The following is an 18,106-nucleotide window of genomic DNA, read 5'->3' as shown; positions in this document are numbered from 1 at the left end:
AACATATCCCTTCGCCAGCGGATCTTCCCAACTCTGGAATCGAACTGGGGTCTCCTGCAGGAACTCAGATCTGCTGGGAATCCCAGGATGAGGGAGAGCCAGGGTTCCAGACTAGGACCCCCCAATCTGATGGGAGGGTAGAGCCCCAGCCTGGAGCGGTGATTAGGAGACCCTCTGCGGTCAGTTGAGCATAACAGAGCTCCGACTGCACGTAGAAAGCCCAGGGACTGGGCAGCCACGAAAGGAGTGTGGGGCAAATCAGGTGACCAGGGTGGGTTGTTGGAGCCCAGCACTGTCAAGGCGGGTCTGGGATGCAAGAAGAAGGGGCACAGGCAAGACGCAAGGCCGGGCCGGAGTACTGGCTCTCTGACCCCCTCAGCCCCGACCCCCTGCTTTGGGCCTCAGTCTCCCCTCCCCTGCCCCTCTGCCCAGGGCTCAGGGATGCCATTTGCTTCACTGAGCCCATCTATCTGGAACGGGTTCACATCTTCCTCTTTTGTGACTGGAAGTCACAGGGCAAGGCGTGAAGCCGTCAGTCACAGAGGTAACACAGAGCCTCATCGTTTGAAGGGGTTGAGGGGAGGGGGCAGAGGGGAGAGCGGCAGGGTAGCCCCGGGCCGGTGGACGAGGAGGGGGACCAGTGGGAGCAGAGGTGCCCAGGACCATGGCTGAGGCCATCACCTATGCGGACCTGCGGTTTGTGAAGGCTCCCCTGAAGAAGAGCAACTCCAGCCGGCTAGGACACGGTAAGGGCAGCTGCAGCGGCTCCTTGATTCTGCAGCTCCATCCTACTTCGAGATCCCACTCCCACCCCACAGACCCCCATCCTGATCCCACCTTTCCTCTCCTCTCCAGACCCAGAGGCTGATGAAGATGGCGAACTCACCTATGAGAATGTGCCCCCAGGCACAGGAGGACCCTCGAGCTTGGCTTCCTCTGGATTACGGGATAAAGCAGGTCTGGGGAGCCTGGGGGATGCGTGTTTGTGAGGGGCTGTGTTTTGAGTTGGGGGAGTCCACAGCATTCTTGGGAGGACAGTATCCTTAGAGAAAGGATGGGGGTTCTCAGGAAGAGAATGAGGACCAATAACGGGAGCCAAGGAAGAATAAAGCTTCCAGTGGGGAGTGAGGGCTCTATGGAGGAATCAGGGCAGCCCTGTTGGGGTGCAGAGCTCCAGTGAGAAATGGGAATCCCTAGGGGGAGGGGAGAGAAGAGAAGAGAGGGAAGGAGGAGGAAGGGAGAGCACTTCTGGGGAGAGGATTTTGGCAGGCAGATGAGTGGCCCCAGAGGGAAAGATCAAGCGAGACCCTGAAGGGTTACAGAGGGTCCCTGGGGAAAGGTTAAGGTAAGACCTACGAGGGGCACGGGAGCCCCTGGGGAGATGAGGAGCTCCGGAGAGCGCTAAGGGTGGCCCCGAGCGGCGGCTGAGGGCACCTTAGGACAGACTGGAGTCTCGGCGCGGTGGAGAGGGTAGGAGTGGGAAGAAGAGGGCATTTCCTGGGCTTTCCCACCTTCACAGGAGTCTCTCCCTTCCGCAGGGGCCCAGTCGGAGCAGCCAACTGCTGCCTGGAGCCCCGTGACGTCACCAGCTGCTGGGCGGATTCTGTGGTGTGAGTACCCAATGCTCCCAGCCCCGCGCGCGCCTCCCGCTGCCCAGCTAGTGTTCCACGTCCTTCGCGGGATGCTCTTTCCCGCGAATCTCCACACCCCACCCCCTCGGTCTATCAATTTTCGTGGGGCTCACTGCACCCTCGCCCCCAACCCGCTGTCTCCCTAAGGCCATGCAGCCTGCATGCGGTACCTGGTTCTGGGCCTGCTCCTCATCTGCCTGCTGTGCGGGGTGGCTGCCACCTGTCTGGGAGTGCGCTGTGAGTATGGCTGCCCCTGGTTTTCCACTTACCTGGAACAACGTTCTCCCCCACTCTCCCCAACAGCTGCCCTTCCTCAGCAGGGCGGGAGTCACTACCACCACAGCCTCAGCCTGGTTTCTAGCCAGGTCTGTTTTCAGAGCGCAGTGACTTCCTAGATTGTCCTGACCTAACCCAGTGCCCCCTGAAGCTTTAGGGGGTCAGATTTTATATTCCATTCCAGCCTGTTAGGGCAAACTTGCAAGAAGCAGAAAAGGGACTGACGCTGAAGCCTCGGGTTACCAGGGCATGGCTGATGATGTCCTGAATCTCTCTTTATGGCCAAACAGATTTGCAAGTGTCTCGGCAGCTCCAGCAAATGAACAGGGTTCTGGAAGCCACCAACAGCAGCCTGAGGCAGCAGCTGAGCCAGAAGATAACCCAGCTGGGGCAGAGGGAAGAGGATTTGCAAGGATCCAGGATGAAGCTGGCCCAGAGTCAGGAAACACTACAGGTGGAACAGAAGGCTGGCCAGGCTACCAGACAGCAGTTGCAGGTTTGCCAGTCTGACGGAGAGAAGACGAAAGAGGCCTTGAGAAGTAAGGAGACAGAGAGGATGAACTTGGAGCAGAGGCTGAACAGTATGCAGGAAAGACTACAGTCTTTCTTCAGGTGCTCCTCCCCAGGTATCTGCTCTGGGAAAGGAGAGATGGGAGGGCCTGCCATGAGGGATGGATTGAAGCGAGGGGTCTGTCTATCTACTGGAGCGCCACTGGGTTGTTCAGGAAAGGGGTGGTGAACCAAAGTGCTGGCTGACATGGACGTGAGTTGTGCATCCTTGGCCAGCAGGGGGAAGGGTCTAGCCACCTACTGGATTTAGGGTTTGATCCCTGGGTTGGGAAGGTCTCCTGGAGAAGGGAAAGGCTACCCACTCCAGTATTCTGGCCTGGAGAATTCCATGGACTGTATAGTCCATGGGTGGCAAAGAGTCGGACACGACTGAGCAACTTTCACTTTCACCCAGCTCTAAGGTGGGGTCCTCTTGGGGAGAAGACGGTGGCAGCCAGCAGTGCAAATGATACAGAGCAGCAAGCTCAGGGCTCATCTGGCTCATCTCAGGGCTCGGGGCGTATCAGTGTCAAGGATCTAGAAACTCCCTGAATTTGGATGTGAAATTGATTGTTCACGTTTTTCTATAGAGAGGACCTATGCTGCTAGGTCACTTCAGTCGTGTCCAACTCTGTGCGACCACATAGATGGCAACCCACCAGGCTCCCCCATCCCTGGGATTCTCCAGGCAAGAACACTGGAGTGGGTTGCCATTTCCTTCTCCAGTGCTTGAAAGTGAAAAGTGAAAGTGAAGTTGCTCAGTCATGTCTGACTATTTGTGACCCCATGGACTGCAGCCTACCAGGCTCCTCCATCCATGGGATTTTCCAGGCAAGAGTACTGGAGTGGGTTGCCATTGCCTTCTCCGAGAGAGGACCTATAGCTTTACTTAATTCTTGCTATAGCTGAGCTTCCCCAAGCTGGTTTTAGAAAAGGCAGAGGAACCAGAGATCAAATTGCCAACATCCGCTGGATCATCGAAAAAGCAAGAGAGTTCCAGAAAAACATCTATTTCTGCTTTATTGACTATGCCAAAGCCTTTGACTGTGTGGATCACAATAAACTGTGGAAAATTCTGAAAGAGATGGGAATACCAGACCACCTGACCTGCCTCTTGAAAAATCTGTGTGCAGGTCAGGAAGCAACAGTTAGAACTGGACATGGAACAACAGCCTGGTTCCAAATAGGAAAAGGAGTACGTCAAGGCTGTCTATTGTCACCCTGCTTATTTAACTTCTATGCAGAGTACATCATGAGAAATGCTGGACTGGAAGAAACACAAGCTGGAATCAAGATTGCTGGGAGAAATATCAATAACCTCAGATATGCAGATGACACCACCCTTATGGCAGAAAGTGAAGAGGAGCTAAAAAGCCTCTTGATGAAAGTGAAAGAGGAGAGTGAAAAAGTTGGCTTAAAGCTCAACAATCAGAAAATGAAAATCATGGCATCCGGTCCCATCACTTCATGGAAATAGATGGGGAAACAGTGGAAACAGTGTCAGACTTTATTTTTTGGGGCTCCAAAATCACTGCAGTTGGTGACTGCAGCCATGAAATTAAAAGATGCCTACTCCTTGGAAGAAAAGTTCTGACCAACCTAGATAGTATATTCAAAAGCAGAGACATTACTTTGCTGACTAAGGTCCATCTAGTCAAGGCTATGGTTGTTCCTGTGGTCATGTATGGATGTGAGAGTTGGACTGTGAAGAAGGCTGAGCGCCAAAGAATTGATGCTTTTGAACTGTGGTGTTGGAGAAGACTCTTGAGAGTCCCTTGGACTGCAAGGAGATCCAACCAGTCCATTCTGAAGGAGATCAGCCCTGGGATTTCTTTGGAAGGAATGATGCTAAAGCTGAAACTCCAGTACTTTGGCCACCTCATGTGAAGAGTTGACTCATTGGAAAAGACTCTGATGCTGGGAGGGAGTGGGGGCAGGAGGAGAAGGGGACGACAGAGGATGAGATGGCTGGATGGCATGACTGACTCGATGGACGTGAGTCTGAGTGAACTCCAGGAGTTGGTGATGGACAGGGAGGCCTGGGGTGCTGCGATTCATGGGGTCGCAAAGAGTCGGACACGACTGAGCGACTGAACTGAACTGAACTGTGGTACAGTCTGGAGTTGGGGCAAGGCAGCTGAGGTTCTCTCAGAGAGCTTGGAGAGCAGTGAACTAGGGTGGAATTGCTCATCCCTTTTGAAAGGAGGAGTGCAGCAGTATGTGGGGAGGGGGACACACTGAAGGTCTGCCAAAGTAGGGTGAGGTTGAGGGAGGGTCTCCCGCCTGAGAGGAGGGGACTGCTTGTGGACTGGTTGTCTAGAGGTTAGGCTCTGTCTAGGTCATGGGCATCTGGATACTTTCCCAAAGCTTTAAACAAAGTGATTATGTATGGACATCTGCAGCCCTGGTTTCTTTAACCTTCTCATTCCCTACAAGCCTCACTTTCATGCCAGTACTGCCCGCCCCCACTGCCATCTCCCATTCCCACAGCTGAACCTAGACCTCAGCATCCCAAACCACGCTTCCACTGAAAGGACGGTTCAGATCTTCACTGTGACCACAACGGGCCCCCACACTTCTTCAATCTTACAGAGGCCTTCTACCTGCTGGCTCCCCTGTTTCCTCCCTTCTCATCAGCCATCACCTGTCTTCACTTCTTTCTCTACCCATCTTGATTTGAGGACCTGTCCCCTTACTTCAGCCACCCAACTCACTCCTTGGTTCCAGTGTCCTGGTATATCTGGTTGGCAATATCTCAACTCTGGATGAACACACATGCCTGCACCCAGGGGTGACAAGCTGTGCAGTCATTCTGCGTGGTGCCACAAAACTCTAGTCTCAACATCTGGTGGGACCCCACACTACTAGCTCTCTGTACCCCACTACCCTCTCTCTCACTCTCAGCAGATGGCCCTACTCTGCCAGAGAAGAATTTCCTCTGTTTTCCACCACCAGTTCTGTGTATCCATTTGCATTTTTGTCCATCCTCATCTCTTGCAAGGATACCTGCAACAGCTTGCTGAATGTTTTCTCTAAACATCCCTCCTCCAAATCCACTTTTAATGCTGCAGCCAGGAAAAACAAAAATCTGATCATGTCATTCCAGTTAAGATCATGTCAGTTAATTAATTACATCAAAAGTTACGGAATACATACTCTGTGTCCAGCACTGTGCCCAGGCACTTGGGATACAGCCAGAGAACAAAATGCCTCATAATCTAAAAATAAAAAATTCTCAGTCTGGTCCCCACTGCCCCTACCTACCTTTCAGTGTGCCGCTCATCCCTTCACCCTTGTTCATTTGGCCACACTGACTTCTATATTCCTTTAAGTTGCTGTAGGACAGTAACTCAAGGGAGTAGCTGGGTGGGGATGAGAAAATACGGCCAGAAGAGAGGGAATTGGAGGGGAAGGAATGATTTTTGGGGAGGTAGGATGGATGGGGCAAAGCAGCAGAGAGAGGTGGATTGGGATCAGGAGCACAGACTGGGGTGTCGGATATTAAAGAAAGAGGGAGGTTTATTTCTGACCAATAGTCAGGAGGAGAGAAAAGAGACAAATTTTGAGATGGAGGGGAGGAAAATGGAGAGAGTTCACACGTCAAGTGTCTGACAACTTCAACAAAGCAAGGTTGTCAACTTGTGGAAGACTGGAGGGGAAGCTAGTGGCTAGCAGCTTGAGGAATGAGGGCAAGTTTTGAATATGCGCTGGGGAATGCATTAGGGAGCTAATGAGACAATGAGATGAATGGGAGGTCCGTTGATCGCTTCTTTACTGGGGACCCAGGTGAGGTTAACCAAAATGGGGGGTAGACTGCAATTGTTCAGAAATTGGGGATAGTACCACCAGCCCTTTTCAAATAAGTCTCCCAGATTGAAAAAAGATTGATTGGTTTCTGGCTGTGCTGGGTCTACATTGCTGTGTGGGCTTTCTCTAGTTGCAGTGACCGGGGACTACTCTTCACTGCATAAGTTTCTCATTGCAGTGTCTTCTCTTGTTGTGGGCATGGGCTCTAGGTGTTCTCAGGCCTCAGTAGTTGCAGCACGTGGGCTCAGTAGTTGTGGGCTCAGGGCTTGTGGGTTCTAGGGCATGGACTCAGTTGTTCTGTGGCATGCAGAATCTTCCCAGACCAGGGATTGAACCCACGTTCCCTGCACTGGCAGGCAGATTCTTATCCACTGTGCCACCAGGGGAGTCCAAACCTCCCAGGTTTTAAGGAGTAAAATTGTTGACTATTAAAGGCTCTCACTAAGTATGCACAGGTATGGCATTTCCAGGGTAGTCAAAGAAAAAAAGATTACAAAGTTTAAGGACCAGACCAGTGAAGGCACTGAGGTTCCACTCCAGAGAATATTGTTAGCAACCGGGTTGCTGAGCATTGAGATCCCCCTCCGGGGTCTGGACAGTGCAGTGCTGTCACTCTCTTTCTGCTTTTAGATTCCTGCTGTCCCCTGGGATGGATACAGAGTGAGAGGAGTTGCTTTTACATCTCAGTTACTAAGAGAACCTGGACGGAAAGCCAAAGCCACTGTAAATCTCTGTCTTCTGATTTGGCCAAAACCAGCAGCAGTTCTTATCCATCTGCAGTAAGCAAACCCCTATTCAAAGACTGTAGTGGGTACTGTTGGGCAAAGGGACATATGTCGTTGAGTCAGGGATGGCACTGTGCAGCCTCTCAGCACAGAGCTCCAGGTGGCCCCACCTACTGATTAGGGCTGGCATGAGAGTTGAAACTTACAAGCCGTCTTTACTTTAACCTGTTTCTCATCCCAGCTTTCTGGTTCAGTTCTGGGCTGCTCAACAGGTTCTTTGACTCTCATGGTCTCCCAGGCAGACAGGTTCCATACCTGGCGCACTGGATTGTAGGGAATGGCTCCTTGTGACAAGAACCGTCCACAGAATGACTCTTCACAGGCTGGCAGAAATTCTTACCCAGCATGTGCGTGTGGGTATGCATGCATGCATGTGTAATGAGGGGTCAGCTTGTATCTGCAGGGTGGCACTTGAAGGGTGCGGGGATGGTCACCGATGAGGCGATGTCATGCACCAAGGTTGGGTACAGTCCTCTTGCTGAAGCTCATAGCCTCTCTAGTATTTCCTTCCTCTCCTCTTGACACCCCCTCTCTCCCCCTATTCCAATATTTCCCAGCACTCCTCACACACCTCTGGTCTCTTAATCTCCCTTCAGATTTCTCAGATTTATATCAAAAACTTACGGAAGGTGGTGCCACAAGGTGGTTCAGCTGAATACTGGGTTGGCCCCAGAAATCCGCCCTGGCAGCCTGATCATACAAAATACACTTGGTAAGTTTGTTAGGACTTTGGGGCAACAAAAATGCTCTACAATCCTTTCATAAAGACATGGTAATGAACTCTCCCTCCAGGTCATCCTCTCAAAACTTTGGATGTTATAATCGCCCATGTGTCCATTTCTTCTATTTGATTAATAACTCTCAGGGCAGGCATGCTCTGTATTCTGTCCCCAGTACCCAGCAGTCCCTGGCACATGCTTTACTTAAAAAAAAAAAAAAAAGACTAGTTTGGGACCTATATCATCTTTCTCTCAGGGGGATAAGTTGAGGATTTAGCTAGGGGTTACAGCTGATGAAGAACCTCGGGTCTTCTAACTTTACAGCCAACAAGGCTACCCAAACTGAAGTTGTACTTTTTCAGTCAAGTCCACTTGGGGCACCAGAGTTGCCCCAGAGAAGTGAGAAAGGAAGTAATTGGGGTAACTTTGAGGACCATCCCCAGGGACCTTGAAGCAGGGTAGTTACCTAACTGAAGTTTCCATCTTTGAAAACTTGGGCATTTTCTCCCTCCCTTGGTCCTATAGCCTCTTTGGGTCGGAGTCCAGACACCTATCCCTGAACCCTCCCACACACAGCAGGCAGGGTGAGTTAGGACTTGGGTTAGGTTTGTTCAGGGCAAGAGAAGGGAGGATGGGATAGGAGGGGTCAGAGCTTAACCCTGTGCTACTTCACTACCCTTTAGGTATTCCCCAAAATGTCCCAAGCTAGAAATCAACCGGAAGGATCTGGACCTGACGACAGGGGCGTGTCACCTTCCTTCTCCTTCCATCTGTGAGATGTCAGCTTTCAGGTCTCCAGACGGGGACCACTCTTTGCACTGAGCTGGGTAAGTGTGGGGGATGGGACTGAGGCATGGAGCCTGGGGGCAGAGGGTCTCACACAGAGGGCAGGGGGAAAACTTGTTTCTGGAGGCGGCAGCCATGTCACAGCCTCCAGGGGCTTGGTCTGCTTATGGAAGGGAGTGTTGGGCAGGGAAGGCCTGGAACTGAAGGGAGGCTGGTGACGCGGCTGGCCAGGTTGCTGGGGAGGAGGTGGGGTGAGCTGGATGAGGATTCTCAGTGGCAGTCAAGCGTGGAGCTCACTGATGCTTTAATCCTCCAGGTACTCAACAACAGGACCCTGTGCCCTTCAGCCCTAACCTGTAGCCTGCGGGTCCTAAGATCTGCCTTCCTCCAGTGTGTCTTCACTCTGCCCAGACAGGGCCCTGCCAAGGGCTGACCCAGGCCCAGCATCTCTAGGCAAGCCTGCTGGAGATCCTGTCCCAGAAACTGGACTGTTCCCAGGGAACAGGGAAGAAGCTTCTAGAAGAGATTTCGCCCCCTCCCCTGCCCCAAAATCTCTCATAGTAGAATGGGTGGGGAGGGCGCACGGGCTGAGTGGATGGGGGCAGCCCGGAGCCAGCCAGGCAGTTTTATTGAAATATTTTTAAATAATTTGCACGTGTTAGTCTCGTGTATCAGCAATGCATTGTCTGGTTCAGTGATCCCCACGGGAGAGCAAGCCCAGGGGTTGGAAAGGAAATGTTCTGTTCCTCGCGTCCATGTTGAGCCTCCCCTGTACAGGGGCAAGAGCTGCTCAGCCCATCCAGGGCTGGCGTGGGCCAGCGTGTGCTCGCTGTCCTCATGGGGCATCTTGAAGGCCAAGGTGGAAGCCAGAGACCACAGGCCCCACTGCTAAGAGCGTGCCCCGGGCAGCTGCAGGCTGGGGGTGGGTGGCTTGGCGTGGTGCCCTCGGTGGCAGAGGAGACTGCCTGCCTCACAGTTCAGGTTGCGGTAGCGGGCCACAGCTGGTGCGGGGCGGGGGCACATGGACAGGAAGCCAAAGCTGAAGGGGCTGAGGCAGCAGCCGGGGCAGGGCAGCCCCTCCTCAGGCTCCCGGGGAGCTGAAGGGGGCGGCGAGGGTTCTGTCCGCTCCAGGGCTGCTGCACGGGGCAGACTATGCTGGGCCCGGTTCCAGGGCTCCCCTGCCCAGCCTTGCGGGGAGTTCACCACCACGGCTGGGGGGTTGTTGTTAAGGGGAGGTCCTGATCTAGGGGACCAGGGCTGGGAGGCCGAAGAACAGGTGCTGATGAAGTTGTCTGTGGCCACGGCCACGGCCAGGGGCAGCTGCGGGGCTGGTCTTGGGGGTTCTGGCTCAGGGCTGCTGCCCTCACACTCCATCTGCTCTTCGGCTGAGGGGCCCACAGCAGGAGGGCCAGGACCCGGCAGTGCTGTCTCCATCCGTCGGGGAAGCTCAGGGGATGACGGTAGTGAGCGGCAGCGGCGGACAGGTGTCCCAGGCTGGCCCAAGGTCTCTGGAGTGGTCACCAGGGGCAGCTGGATGGAGGGCAGTAGCGATGGTGGTACAAGGGGTAGAGGGGCGACTGGCTTGCTGGGCGTGTCCAGGAGCTTGATCTTGCCACCTCTGAGGTCTTCCCGTAGTGAAAAGGGGTTGACTCGAGTCAGATTGTCCCCCCAGTTGGGGGGTGATTCTGGCGATGGGGGTAGGAAGAGGTCTGACCGGCTTCGGGAGAGCCGGGGGTCTGGCCTGGGGAGTGTGGCAGAGGGACCCCCTCTTGGAACAGATCCTGTAGACAGAGAAGTCTGTGGTCACTGTTCTCAGCACTCATCAGAGTTCCCTGAGGGCCTCATGAACTGACTGGGAGGCTGGTGGGACCAGAGCTAAGAAAAGAGTGCACCGGAAAGAGGGGGATATCCCCGCCAGCCTCCTGTATCTCCTCTTCCCTTGTTCCCCTCCCTCAGGCTCTAGAATTAGAAAACTATCTGCTTAGAGAGGGCCTCTCACCGCACCCCCACCCCCAGCCTTCTCAATAAAACACTCAGTCTCCTCAGATGATTCCGAGTTCTAAGGAAGAGAGGAGCAAAAGGACTTCAGTCGTGCTCACTTACCCTGACCGCGTGTCAGGGGGACCCGGGGGAGGGAGGCTGGCTCAGGCAGCTGCTCCAGGATCCACTCCAGGTGCTGGGTGATTTCAGTGAAGGGAGCGCGAGTGCGAGGTTCCATCTGATAGGGAGAGAGAGCAGCTTCACTCAGAGCTCCAAAAGCATGTCCCTGAGTGTTCCTCCCATCGCCTGGGCTGGCCGGGGGTGCAGGGCAGCGGGGAGAGTGGGGCTCTTACACTGCAGCAGTGGATGGCCAGGAGCAGGAAAGGCAATGGGCAGTCGCCCCCTACCAGGGCCCTGAAAGCAGGCACATCCAGCCCAAAGTCCTGTGGGGACAAAGATGAGACGCCTCCGAGTCAGCCTTCCTCCAGTTTTCCTGCTGCCCCCAGTTAGGGCCTCGACCTTCTGGGAACCCTCCATGGTTCTGAACTGCACAGTCTGGAGTGCGTCCTTTTAAACCTGGGCATATCACTCACCTCGGTCCGGGGTAGGTAGTCAGGGTCTGCAGGTACTCGTGCGATGAGCTCACAGAGGACAATCCCAAAGGCAAAGACATCAGCCTGGGGTAGGAAAGAACGTCCGCGGGATGCACTGACAGTTTCATGTCAGAATATGTCAGAATTCGGGGGAGTCTTGGCAGTTGCCATGTGTTGGAGGGGGTAAGAGGGGTAAGGTCTTGGGTCTTCTGAGTATCTCTCAGAGCTGCTGAGGAACTTGGGATGGGGCCTTACAAGAGAATCTCAGGGTCTCTGGAAGGCCTTGGGGACCTCAAGGGTTGATGTCTTACCTTCTCATCATACAGCTCGCCTCGCAATACCTCAGGAGCCATCCAGTATGGGGAACCCACCACAGCCAATGGCTCCTTCCTTGCCCCTTCCCTGCAGGGGCAGAGTGGTCAGGAATATCCCATCCAAACACCCTTCCCAAAAAAAAGGGGGTGAGGTCAGCCCACTCCCCACCCACACCCCAAAGGAAATGTGCCTGTGGGTTTTGCTTAGATAAGGGCCTTCTGGGAGGTTTAGGGGGATGGGGCATTCACCTCACCTATACACAGGAATCTTTTCAGCCAGCCCGAAGTCACCCACAACAGCTGTGAAGCCTCGGTCTTCCCGTCGGATCAGACAGTTCTGACGTATACATATAGCATCCCCACATACCCATCACCTTCTGTTCTCTGATCTCCCACTATGCACCTCAAAGACCTGTCATTCCAGAATAATCCCATCTTCTCTGACCTCCCAGTTCTCCAATGTACCCCAGTCTTGCAACATCACTCATCTCTTGGTTTAAACAGAATGGTTCTCAGTCCCTCAGAGCACTCCCCCTCATCCCAGTCCCCCATACTCCAGTGTCTTGCTCCCCCAACATCCTAATGTTGCCTGTTATCCACTTTCCAGTATCCATGGGCTAGTTACAATCGAATGAATCTCAAATCCCCTTTCATGCCTCCACCCACCTGGCCCGCCCACCTTGGATGTGAGGTCTCGGTGGAATACCCCTTTGGCATGCAGGTACCGCAGGCCACGGGCGATGTCCAAAGCCAGGCGGAGCCTGACCGGCCAGGATAGGGGCTCGGGGGAGCTGAGCAGCTGTTCCAGGGTCCCCCCGTTCATATACTGGGACACGGGAGGAGAAGGGGAACGAATATCAAAGTTTCAGTCTGTTCTCTAGGTCTCCCACTTTTAAGCCTGGGACACTCAGGAGAATCACAAAGGTCAATAGGGTGAGTCTGTGCTCTAGCGCCCCCATTCATATCCTAAGGCTGTCCGGACCCATACATGTACATCTATTTAAATTTAAATTATTAAGTTTAAAGAAAATTAAACATTCAGTTCCTGTCACAATAGTCACATTTCCAGTGCTCCTCAGCAACTTGTAGCTAGTGGCTATGGTTTTGGACCGCACAGATACGGAACATTTTTATCACTGCAGAAAGATCTGTTGTTGGACAGCACCCTTCTAAAGAGTATCAAGGATGGGACCAGCTGACGCCTTTTATTTGTGGTTTGCCTAAAGGGACGTTCTGGGAAGCCTCCCCTGGGTCCTGCCGCCTCCCAATACTCCTCTGCAGATGCTCGGGGCCGCTGACTCCCTCTCCCCTTGGTGGTGAGGGGGTCCCCCCGCTTCTTGGCCCATCCTCACCTCTGTAAGAGCGTGCAGCTGCCCTTGGTGCACGCAGACCCCCATGAACCTGGAGGAGGATGGGAAAGATAGCAGGGTAGGCTGTAAGAGCCTCGGCCTCTCCACAGTTCCCACTTTTCCCGCGGGATCTTTCCCCTCCCCCCAGCAAGCTTCCCAGCAAGCGGCTGGGGCCCGCTCACCTTAGGATGTTGGGGTGCCGAAGCCGGTTCATCAGCTGCACCTCCCGTAGCGTGTTTCCCCGGTTACTGGGGAGCCTGTTCATTTTCAGCACCATGACTTGCCCTGACTGTCGGTGCCGAACCTGCGGGCGGTAGCGGATGGCCAGTCCCGAGCAGGTTGGGAAGACTGCCAGGGTCCAGGCCCCTAGTTCCAGCCTCGCGTCTGAGGCTCGGTCCCGCCCCTCTGCCCTCTCTGCTGGTCCTACCTTGTAGACCTCAGAGAAGAAGCCGGCCCCGATCTTCTCGGCGCAGTGGAAATCGTCCACGCGTGCCAGGCTGGACACGGCGCTGCGGAGAGCCCGGTAGGAGGAGGGGCGGCCCCGGCCCGGGCCTCCTCCTGCGCCCCCCGGCCCCGGGGGCCCCTCCCCCGGCGCCTCTCCAGGCCCGGGCCCAGGGCCCCGTAGTGGGGGCCGTTCCCCGGCCATGGCCGGGCCCCCAGGCCGGGGCCTGCCTCACATGGCAGGGTCCCCGGGCCCCGGGCAGGCCGCGCTCGCCATGGGAGCGGGCCCAGACGGATCAGGGGCGCCCGGGTTCCCGCTCCCGCTCCCGCCCTAGAGAATAGAGGATTCGCCGAAGATCCTGGGCCCGCCCCCGCCTCGCCGGCTCGCTGGGCCCGGGTGGACGCTGCTCCGCTCCGCTCTGCGCAGGGCCTGGGCCTGGGCCTGGGCCGGGCGGTGGAAGTGGCGCTCCCGGGCGCCGGCGGGCAGGCGGGCAGGCTCCCCGCAGGCGGAGGCGGGCGGGCGGGCGGGCGGCGGCCGCTCCGCTTCGCCGCTGGGGCTCAGGCTCCGCGGCCTGCCGGGGGCGGGGCTGAGCCGGGCCTCTGATTAACTCCTTCGAGCCTGGCCTCTGGGCAGCGGCCACGCCCCCTCAGGTGCGCACCCCGCAACCTGAAGCTAGTATGCCCTAGGCGAGTGGGTCTGGGGCGTCGGGGTCAAATGAGGTCAGGCCTGAGCTGAATAACTGAAAGGAATTTAGGGCTGATTGTGCGCACGCGCGGGTCAAACGTCTTTTAACTGCCCTGGGAGTCCTTTCTCCTCTCCCTCCCTCAGGTCACTGGCGGTTGACTACTCGGCTCAGGGAGCCGCACGATTCCTGGGCTCAAAGGACCCGCAGGGTTGAAAAATGGATCCTTCAGGCCCAGCCACAATCAGAGGCAGCCCAGCAACCTACCTACCTTCCCAGCCTCCGCCCTGGCCCAGCCTTCCCATTTCCCAGGTCTCGACCTTTACACCTTACACCTCCGGACTCCCTGACACTTTCTACCTTCTCAGGGGATGGTGATGCCCCGAGACTGCAGCGAGCCCTTGGTCAGCCCATTCCAAGTGTGGCCCCGACTCCTCCTCATCCATCCCGCCTCCCTCGATAAAGTTCAGATTCCAGAGCCTCGTCAAGTGACCACCCAGCCTGCACCTTCCTTTTACTATTTCGACCGAATGCCCCTCTCTGTCAAAAGAGAAGACTTCACCTGTAGGGACGCCCCTCTAAGCTCAAGATCCCACCCCTTAGCAAAACCCCGCCCCTCAAGGAACTCTTTCCTTCGGAGACCTCTCTCAGTGACACCTCTCAGTATGACACTGCCAACCAACATCAGTTCAGTTCAGTTCAGTCGCTCAGTCGTGTCCGACTCTTTACGACCCCATGAATTGCAGCACGCCAGGCCTCCCTGTCCATCACCAACTTCCGGAGTTCACTCAGACTCACGTCCATCGAGTCCGTGATGCCATCCAGCCATCTCATCCTCTGTCGTCCCCTTCTCCTCCTGCCCCCAATCCCTCCCAAAATCAGAGTCTTTTCCAATGAATCAACTCTTCACATGAGGTGGCCAAAGTACTGGAGTTTCAGCTTTAGCATCATTCCTTCCAAAGAAATCCCAGGGCTGATCTCCTTCAGAATGGACTGGTTGGATCTCCTTGCAGTCCAAGGGACACTCAAGAGTCTTCTCCAACACCACACTTCAAAAGCATCAATTCTTCGGCGCTCAGCTTTCTTCACAGTCCAACTCTCACATCCATACATGACCACAGGGAAAACCATAGCCTTGACTAGACTGACCTTAGTCGGCAAAGTAATGCCTCTGCTTTTGAATATGCTATCTAGGTTGGTCATAACTTTTCTTCCAAGGAGTAAGCGTCTTTTAATTTCATGGCTGCAGTCACCATCTTCAGTGATTTTAGAGTCCCCCAAAATAAAAGTCTGAAACTGTTTCCGCTGTTAGTGTGTACCAGAACCCCTCAGTGTGACAACCCTCCTTTGTGTGTTCCTTCTGCCCAGAGAGACCCCACCTCTCAGAGTGACTCCACCAGCCATTGTGACCCCGCCTCTCAACGTGACTCCTCCCCTCAGTGTGGCCCTTATCAGTGTGACCCCTCTAGACAGGTACCGCCCCCAGTACGTAGGAATCGGGTCTGCCGGTTCAGGCGGCAGGAAGTTCTGCCACCGGCCTCTAGAGCCGCGCGAGGTCTCGAGTGCGCACGCAAGGTTCCAGGACCCGGTGCGCTCGCCGTACCCAACGCTTCTCTTCTCCGCTGGCTCCTCCCCACTGTCATCGGCGGTATAGCCAATCATCGCCTGGGTTGGATGACGTCACACGATCCCGGTGACAGGTCTGGGAAGAGTGGTGATGGGCGTCGGTGAGCCGCTGGCCACCTAGCGGCGGAGTGGAGTCCGGTAGGAGCGGAGGCTGCGGGCCTGGGGCGAAACAGTCTGCGACAGAGCTTGAGGGAGCAAGTCTGAATTCTTTTCAGAAACTCTAAAGTACTATTTTTATTTCTGTGGTAAGCTAAAAAGAAAATTAATTAATTGCACAGTCGGCATCCGTGTGGGTGACTACCTTCTAACAGACTCTTATCCCATGTTTATGGAGTGAGAGCCTCGTACTACTTAATTGTTAAGAGCCAATGAGAAAAGAATAAAGCAGTCTTAAATTATAAACGGTGCAGGAGAATCGAAAGAAGGTCAGATGCTGTCTCGGTACAAGGGAAGTTTTCGCACAAAGTAGGAGAAAGAGCCAGAGTGATTCACAGCCCTTCCACTGCCAGTATAGACAGGCCATATGCATCATATTCATTCCTCCAGAGGCAATTTTGTCTCAGCAAAACAAGCTCATTTGTCACGTTAAATGTTAACATCTAACCTATTTCATTTGTAAGTTTGCTTTCTGTAGTTAAGATCTGTGAAAAGTGAAAGTGTGTCACTCAGTCGTGTCCCACTCTTTGTAATCCCATGACTGTAGCCTGCCCCACAGGCTCCTCTGTCCATGGAATTCTCCAGGCAAGAATACTGGAGCGGATTGCCATTCCCTCCTTCTTAAGGGGATTTTCCCAACCCAGGGATGGAACCCCGGTCTCAGCATTACAAGCAACTTCTTTACCGTCTGAGCCACCAGGGAAGCCCAATAAACACTAGGAATTTATGCTTCCTTTTGTTTAAACAATATAATATTTTAATCTACTCGCGTCTGACCCTTTACCCAAGTCTGAGAATATGCGTAGTTGGTAATAGTAATTCCAAGCAGAGGAGCCAGGTTGCCCATTTAGACAGATTATTGTGGTGGTTGTATGGAGGCAGGAAGACTGATTAACAAGGAGGAGCTGATGATGCTTCATTGAGGAGAGGATGAGGGACTGAACTAGGATGGGGATAATAGAAAAGGGGAGGAAGAAACCTTCAACTAGAATGGGAAAACTTGCTGACAGACTAGTATCCAAAGTCAGTCAGTCCTGGGGAGGGAAAGAGCATCATCCAGGATAATTTTAAAGTTTCTTGCTTAGATGACTATCAACTGAGATAAAGAATACAGGAGGAGGACAGGTTGGGGGGCGGTTGGTAATTGTCATAAACAAAGGGGTCATGTGATGGAAAAGAAAACTATGAATGGGGATGCCATTATCCCAGTAGGGAGGGAGATGTAGACTGATAATGGACTTCTAGGGAACACCAATAGTAATAAAGTGTAGGTGGATGAAGAGAAGTCTGTGAAGGAAACAGAAGAAACATGCTGAAATATAGGAAGATAATTCTTTTGAGGGTGCATAAAATTCTTTATTTAGAATAAAGTATAAGTGTTTATAATGTAATTTCAAATTCAAGTGAAACTGAAAGTTGCCTTGCGACCCCATGGACTTTAGCCTGCCAGGATCCTCTGTCCATAGAATTCTTCAGGCCAGAATACTGGAGTGGGTAGCTGTTCCTTTTCTCCAGGGGATCTTCCCAACCTAGGAATCGAACCCAGGTCTCCCATACTGCAGGCGAATTCTTTACCATCTGAGCCACCTTCAGTTTCAAACTTCTGTATAAAAGGGTCAGGACCTTTACCTATTTTAAGAAGTACACATAGGGTATACACAAACACATTTTGCCTTTTTTATTTAATTAAAGTCATAATAAAGCTGTTTAGAATAGAGCTGACATATATTTACATTATAATATGAAACTCCAGTCTGTGACTGAGCTAGCACTATATCTGTGTATTCATCTAAATATCTGAATACTTTTCACTGACAATGATATAACAAATAGTGGCAAGTGGAATCCAAGGAATGGAGAGTTTAGGAAAAGTGGAATAATGAACAGTATTAAATAGTGCAGAGAGGTGTGCTAAGATGAGCTTGAAATGTTCCTTGAACTGGGCTGCTAGAAGATCCTTTTGTTGTCATTTTTCAAACTTTTTAAGGTGGAAAATTCAAATGTGAAAAAAAAGAAGGAATAGAACAATGAACCCTTATTTACCTTGGGTAAGACCATTTTGTTGGCGAAACATTGTTCAAAATCACTTACCCATGCCTCAGTTATACTGTTGCCATAAATGACTGGGTAGAAGTGAAAATATCTGCTTTTTTGTATCTTCTATGCCGGTGATTCTCCAGTAATCAGTTCATGGACAATCTTGTTTTATCTATACTACTGCTTTTCTCCCCCACCTAGTTATTTGGTGCATATTTCTGACATTGTCTTTTTATCAATAAATATTTCAGTGTGTTACCTCTAAAAGATAAGGATTCTTCTTTAAAACAAAATCACAGTACTATGTCATACTTAAAAAAAAAATTACTTAATACCATCAAGCATCTAGCTTTTCATATTTTCCTCATTGAATT

General features: G+C 53.0%; 2 protein-coding genes across 2 annotated transcripts; one reads left to right on the top strand and one right to left on the bottom strand.

The window, feature by feature from the left end:
* On the top strand, positions 547-9,032 carry CD72 (CD72 molecule). The gene is made up of 9 exons (XM_005683834.3): positions 547-746; positions 856-957; positions 1,539-1,610; positions 1,779-1,868; positions 2,198-2,533; positions 6,894-7,042; positions 7,645-7,760; positions 8,451-8,594; positions 8,870-9,032. The coding sequence occupies exons 1-8, from the start codon at positions 665-667 to the stop codon at positions 8,587-8,589; spliced, it is 1,086 nt and encodes a 361-aa protein (XP_005683891.1). The 5' UTR covers positions 547-664; the 3' UTR covers positions 8,590-8,594; positions 8,870-9,032.
* Positions 9,142-13,770, bottom strand: TESK1 (testis-specific kinase 1). Its single transcript, XM_013966022.2, has 10 exons — positions 13,217-13,770; positions 12,972-13,093; positions 12,793-12,841; positions 12,120-12,266; positions 11,695-11,777; positions 11,438-11,528; positions 11,127-11,210; positions 10,887-10,976; positions 10,657-10,771; positions 9,142-10,334 (listed from the first exon to the last, which is right to left on the bottom strand). The coding sequence occupies exons 1-10, from the start codon at positions 13,433-13,435 to the stop codon at positions 9,442-9,444; spliced, it is 1,893 nt and encodes a 630-aa protein (XP_013821476.2). The 5' UTR covers positions 13,436-13,770; the 3' UTR covers positions 9,142-9,441.

The sequence above is a fragment of the Capra hircus genome, chromosome 8 (genome assembly GCF_001704415.2).
Source record: "Capra hircus breed San Clemente chromosome 8, ASM170441v1, whole genome shotgun sequence".
Taxonomy (NCBI): domain Eukaryota; kingdom Metazoa; phylum Chordata; class Mammalia; order Artiodactyla; family Bovidae; genus Capra; species Capra hircus.
Note: the sequence above shows the minus strand (reverse complement) of the source record. Positions and strands in the feature narration are given on the sequence as shown.

Excerpts from the sequence above, each read along its gene's own strand:
- TESK1 (XM_013966022.2), bottom strand. The coding sequence starts at position 13,435 with ATGGCCGGGGAACGGCCCCCACTACGGGGCCCTGGGCCCGGGCCTGGA. Across the intron at positions 12,267-12,792 it reads AGCTGCACGCTCTTACAGAG|TATATGAACGGGGGGACCCT; the intron begins GTGAGGATGGGC and ends CCCGTGTCCCAG. Across the intron at positions 10,772-10,886 it reads TGGCCATCCACTGCTGCAGT|ATGGAACCTCGCACTCGCGC; the intron begins GTAAGAGCCCCA and ends TCTCCCTATCAG.
- CD72 (XM_005683834.3), top strand. The coding sequence starts at position 665 with ATGGCTGAGGCCATCACCTATGCGGACCTGCGGTTTGTGAAGGCTCCC. Across the intron at positions 1,611-1,778 it reads TGCTGGGCGGATTCTGTGGT|GCCATGCAGCCTGCATGCGG; the intron begins GTGAGTACCCAA and ends TGTCTCCCTAAG. Across the intron at positions 1,869-2,197 it reads CACCTGTCTGGGAGTGCGCT|ATTTGCAAGTGTCTCGGCAG; the intron begins GTGAGTATGGCT and ends ATGGCCAAACAG.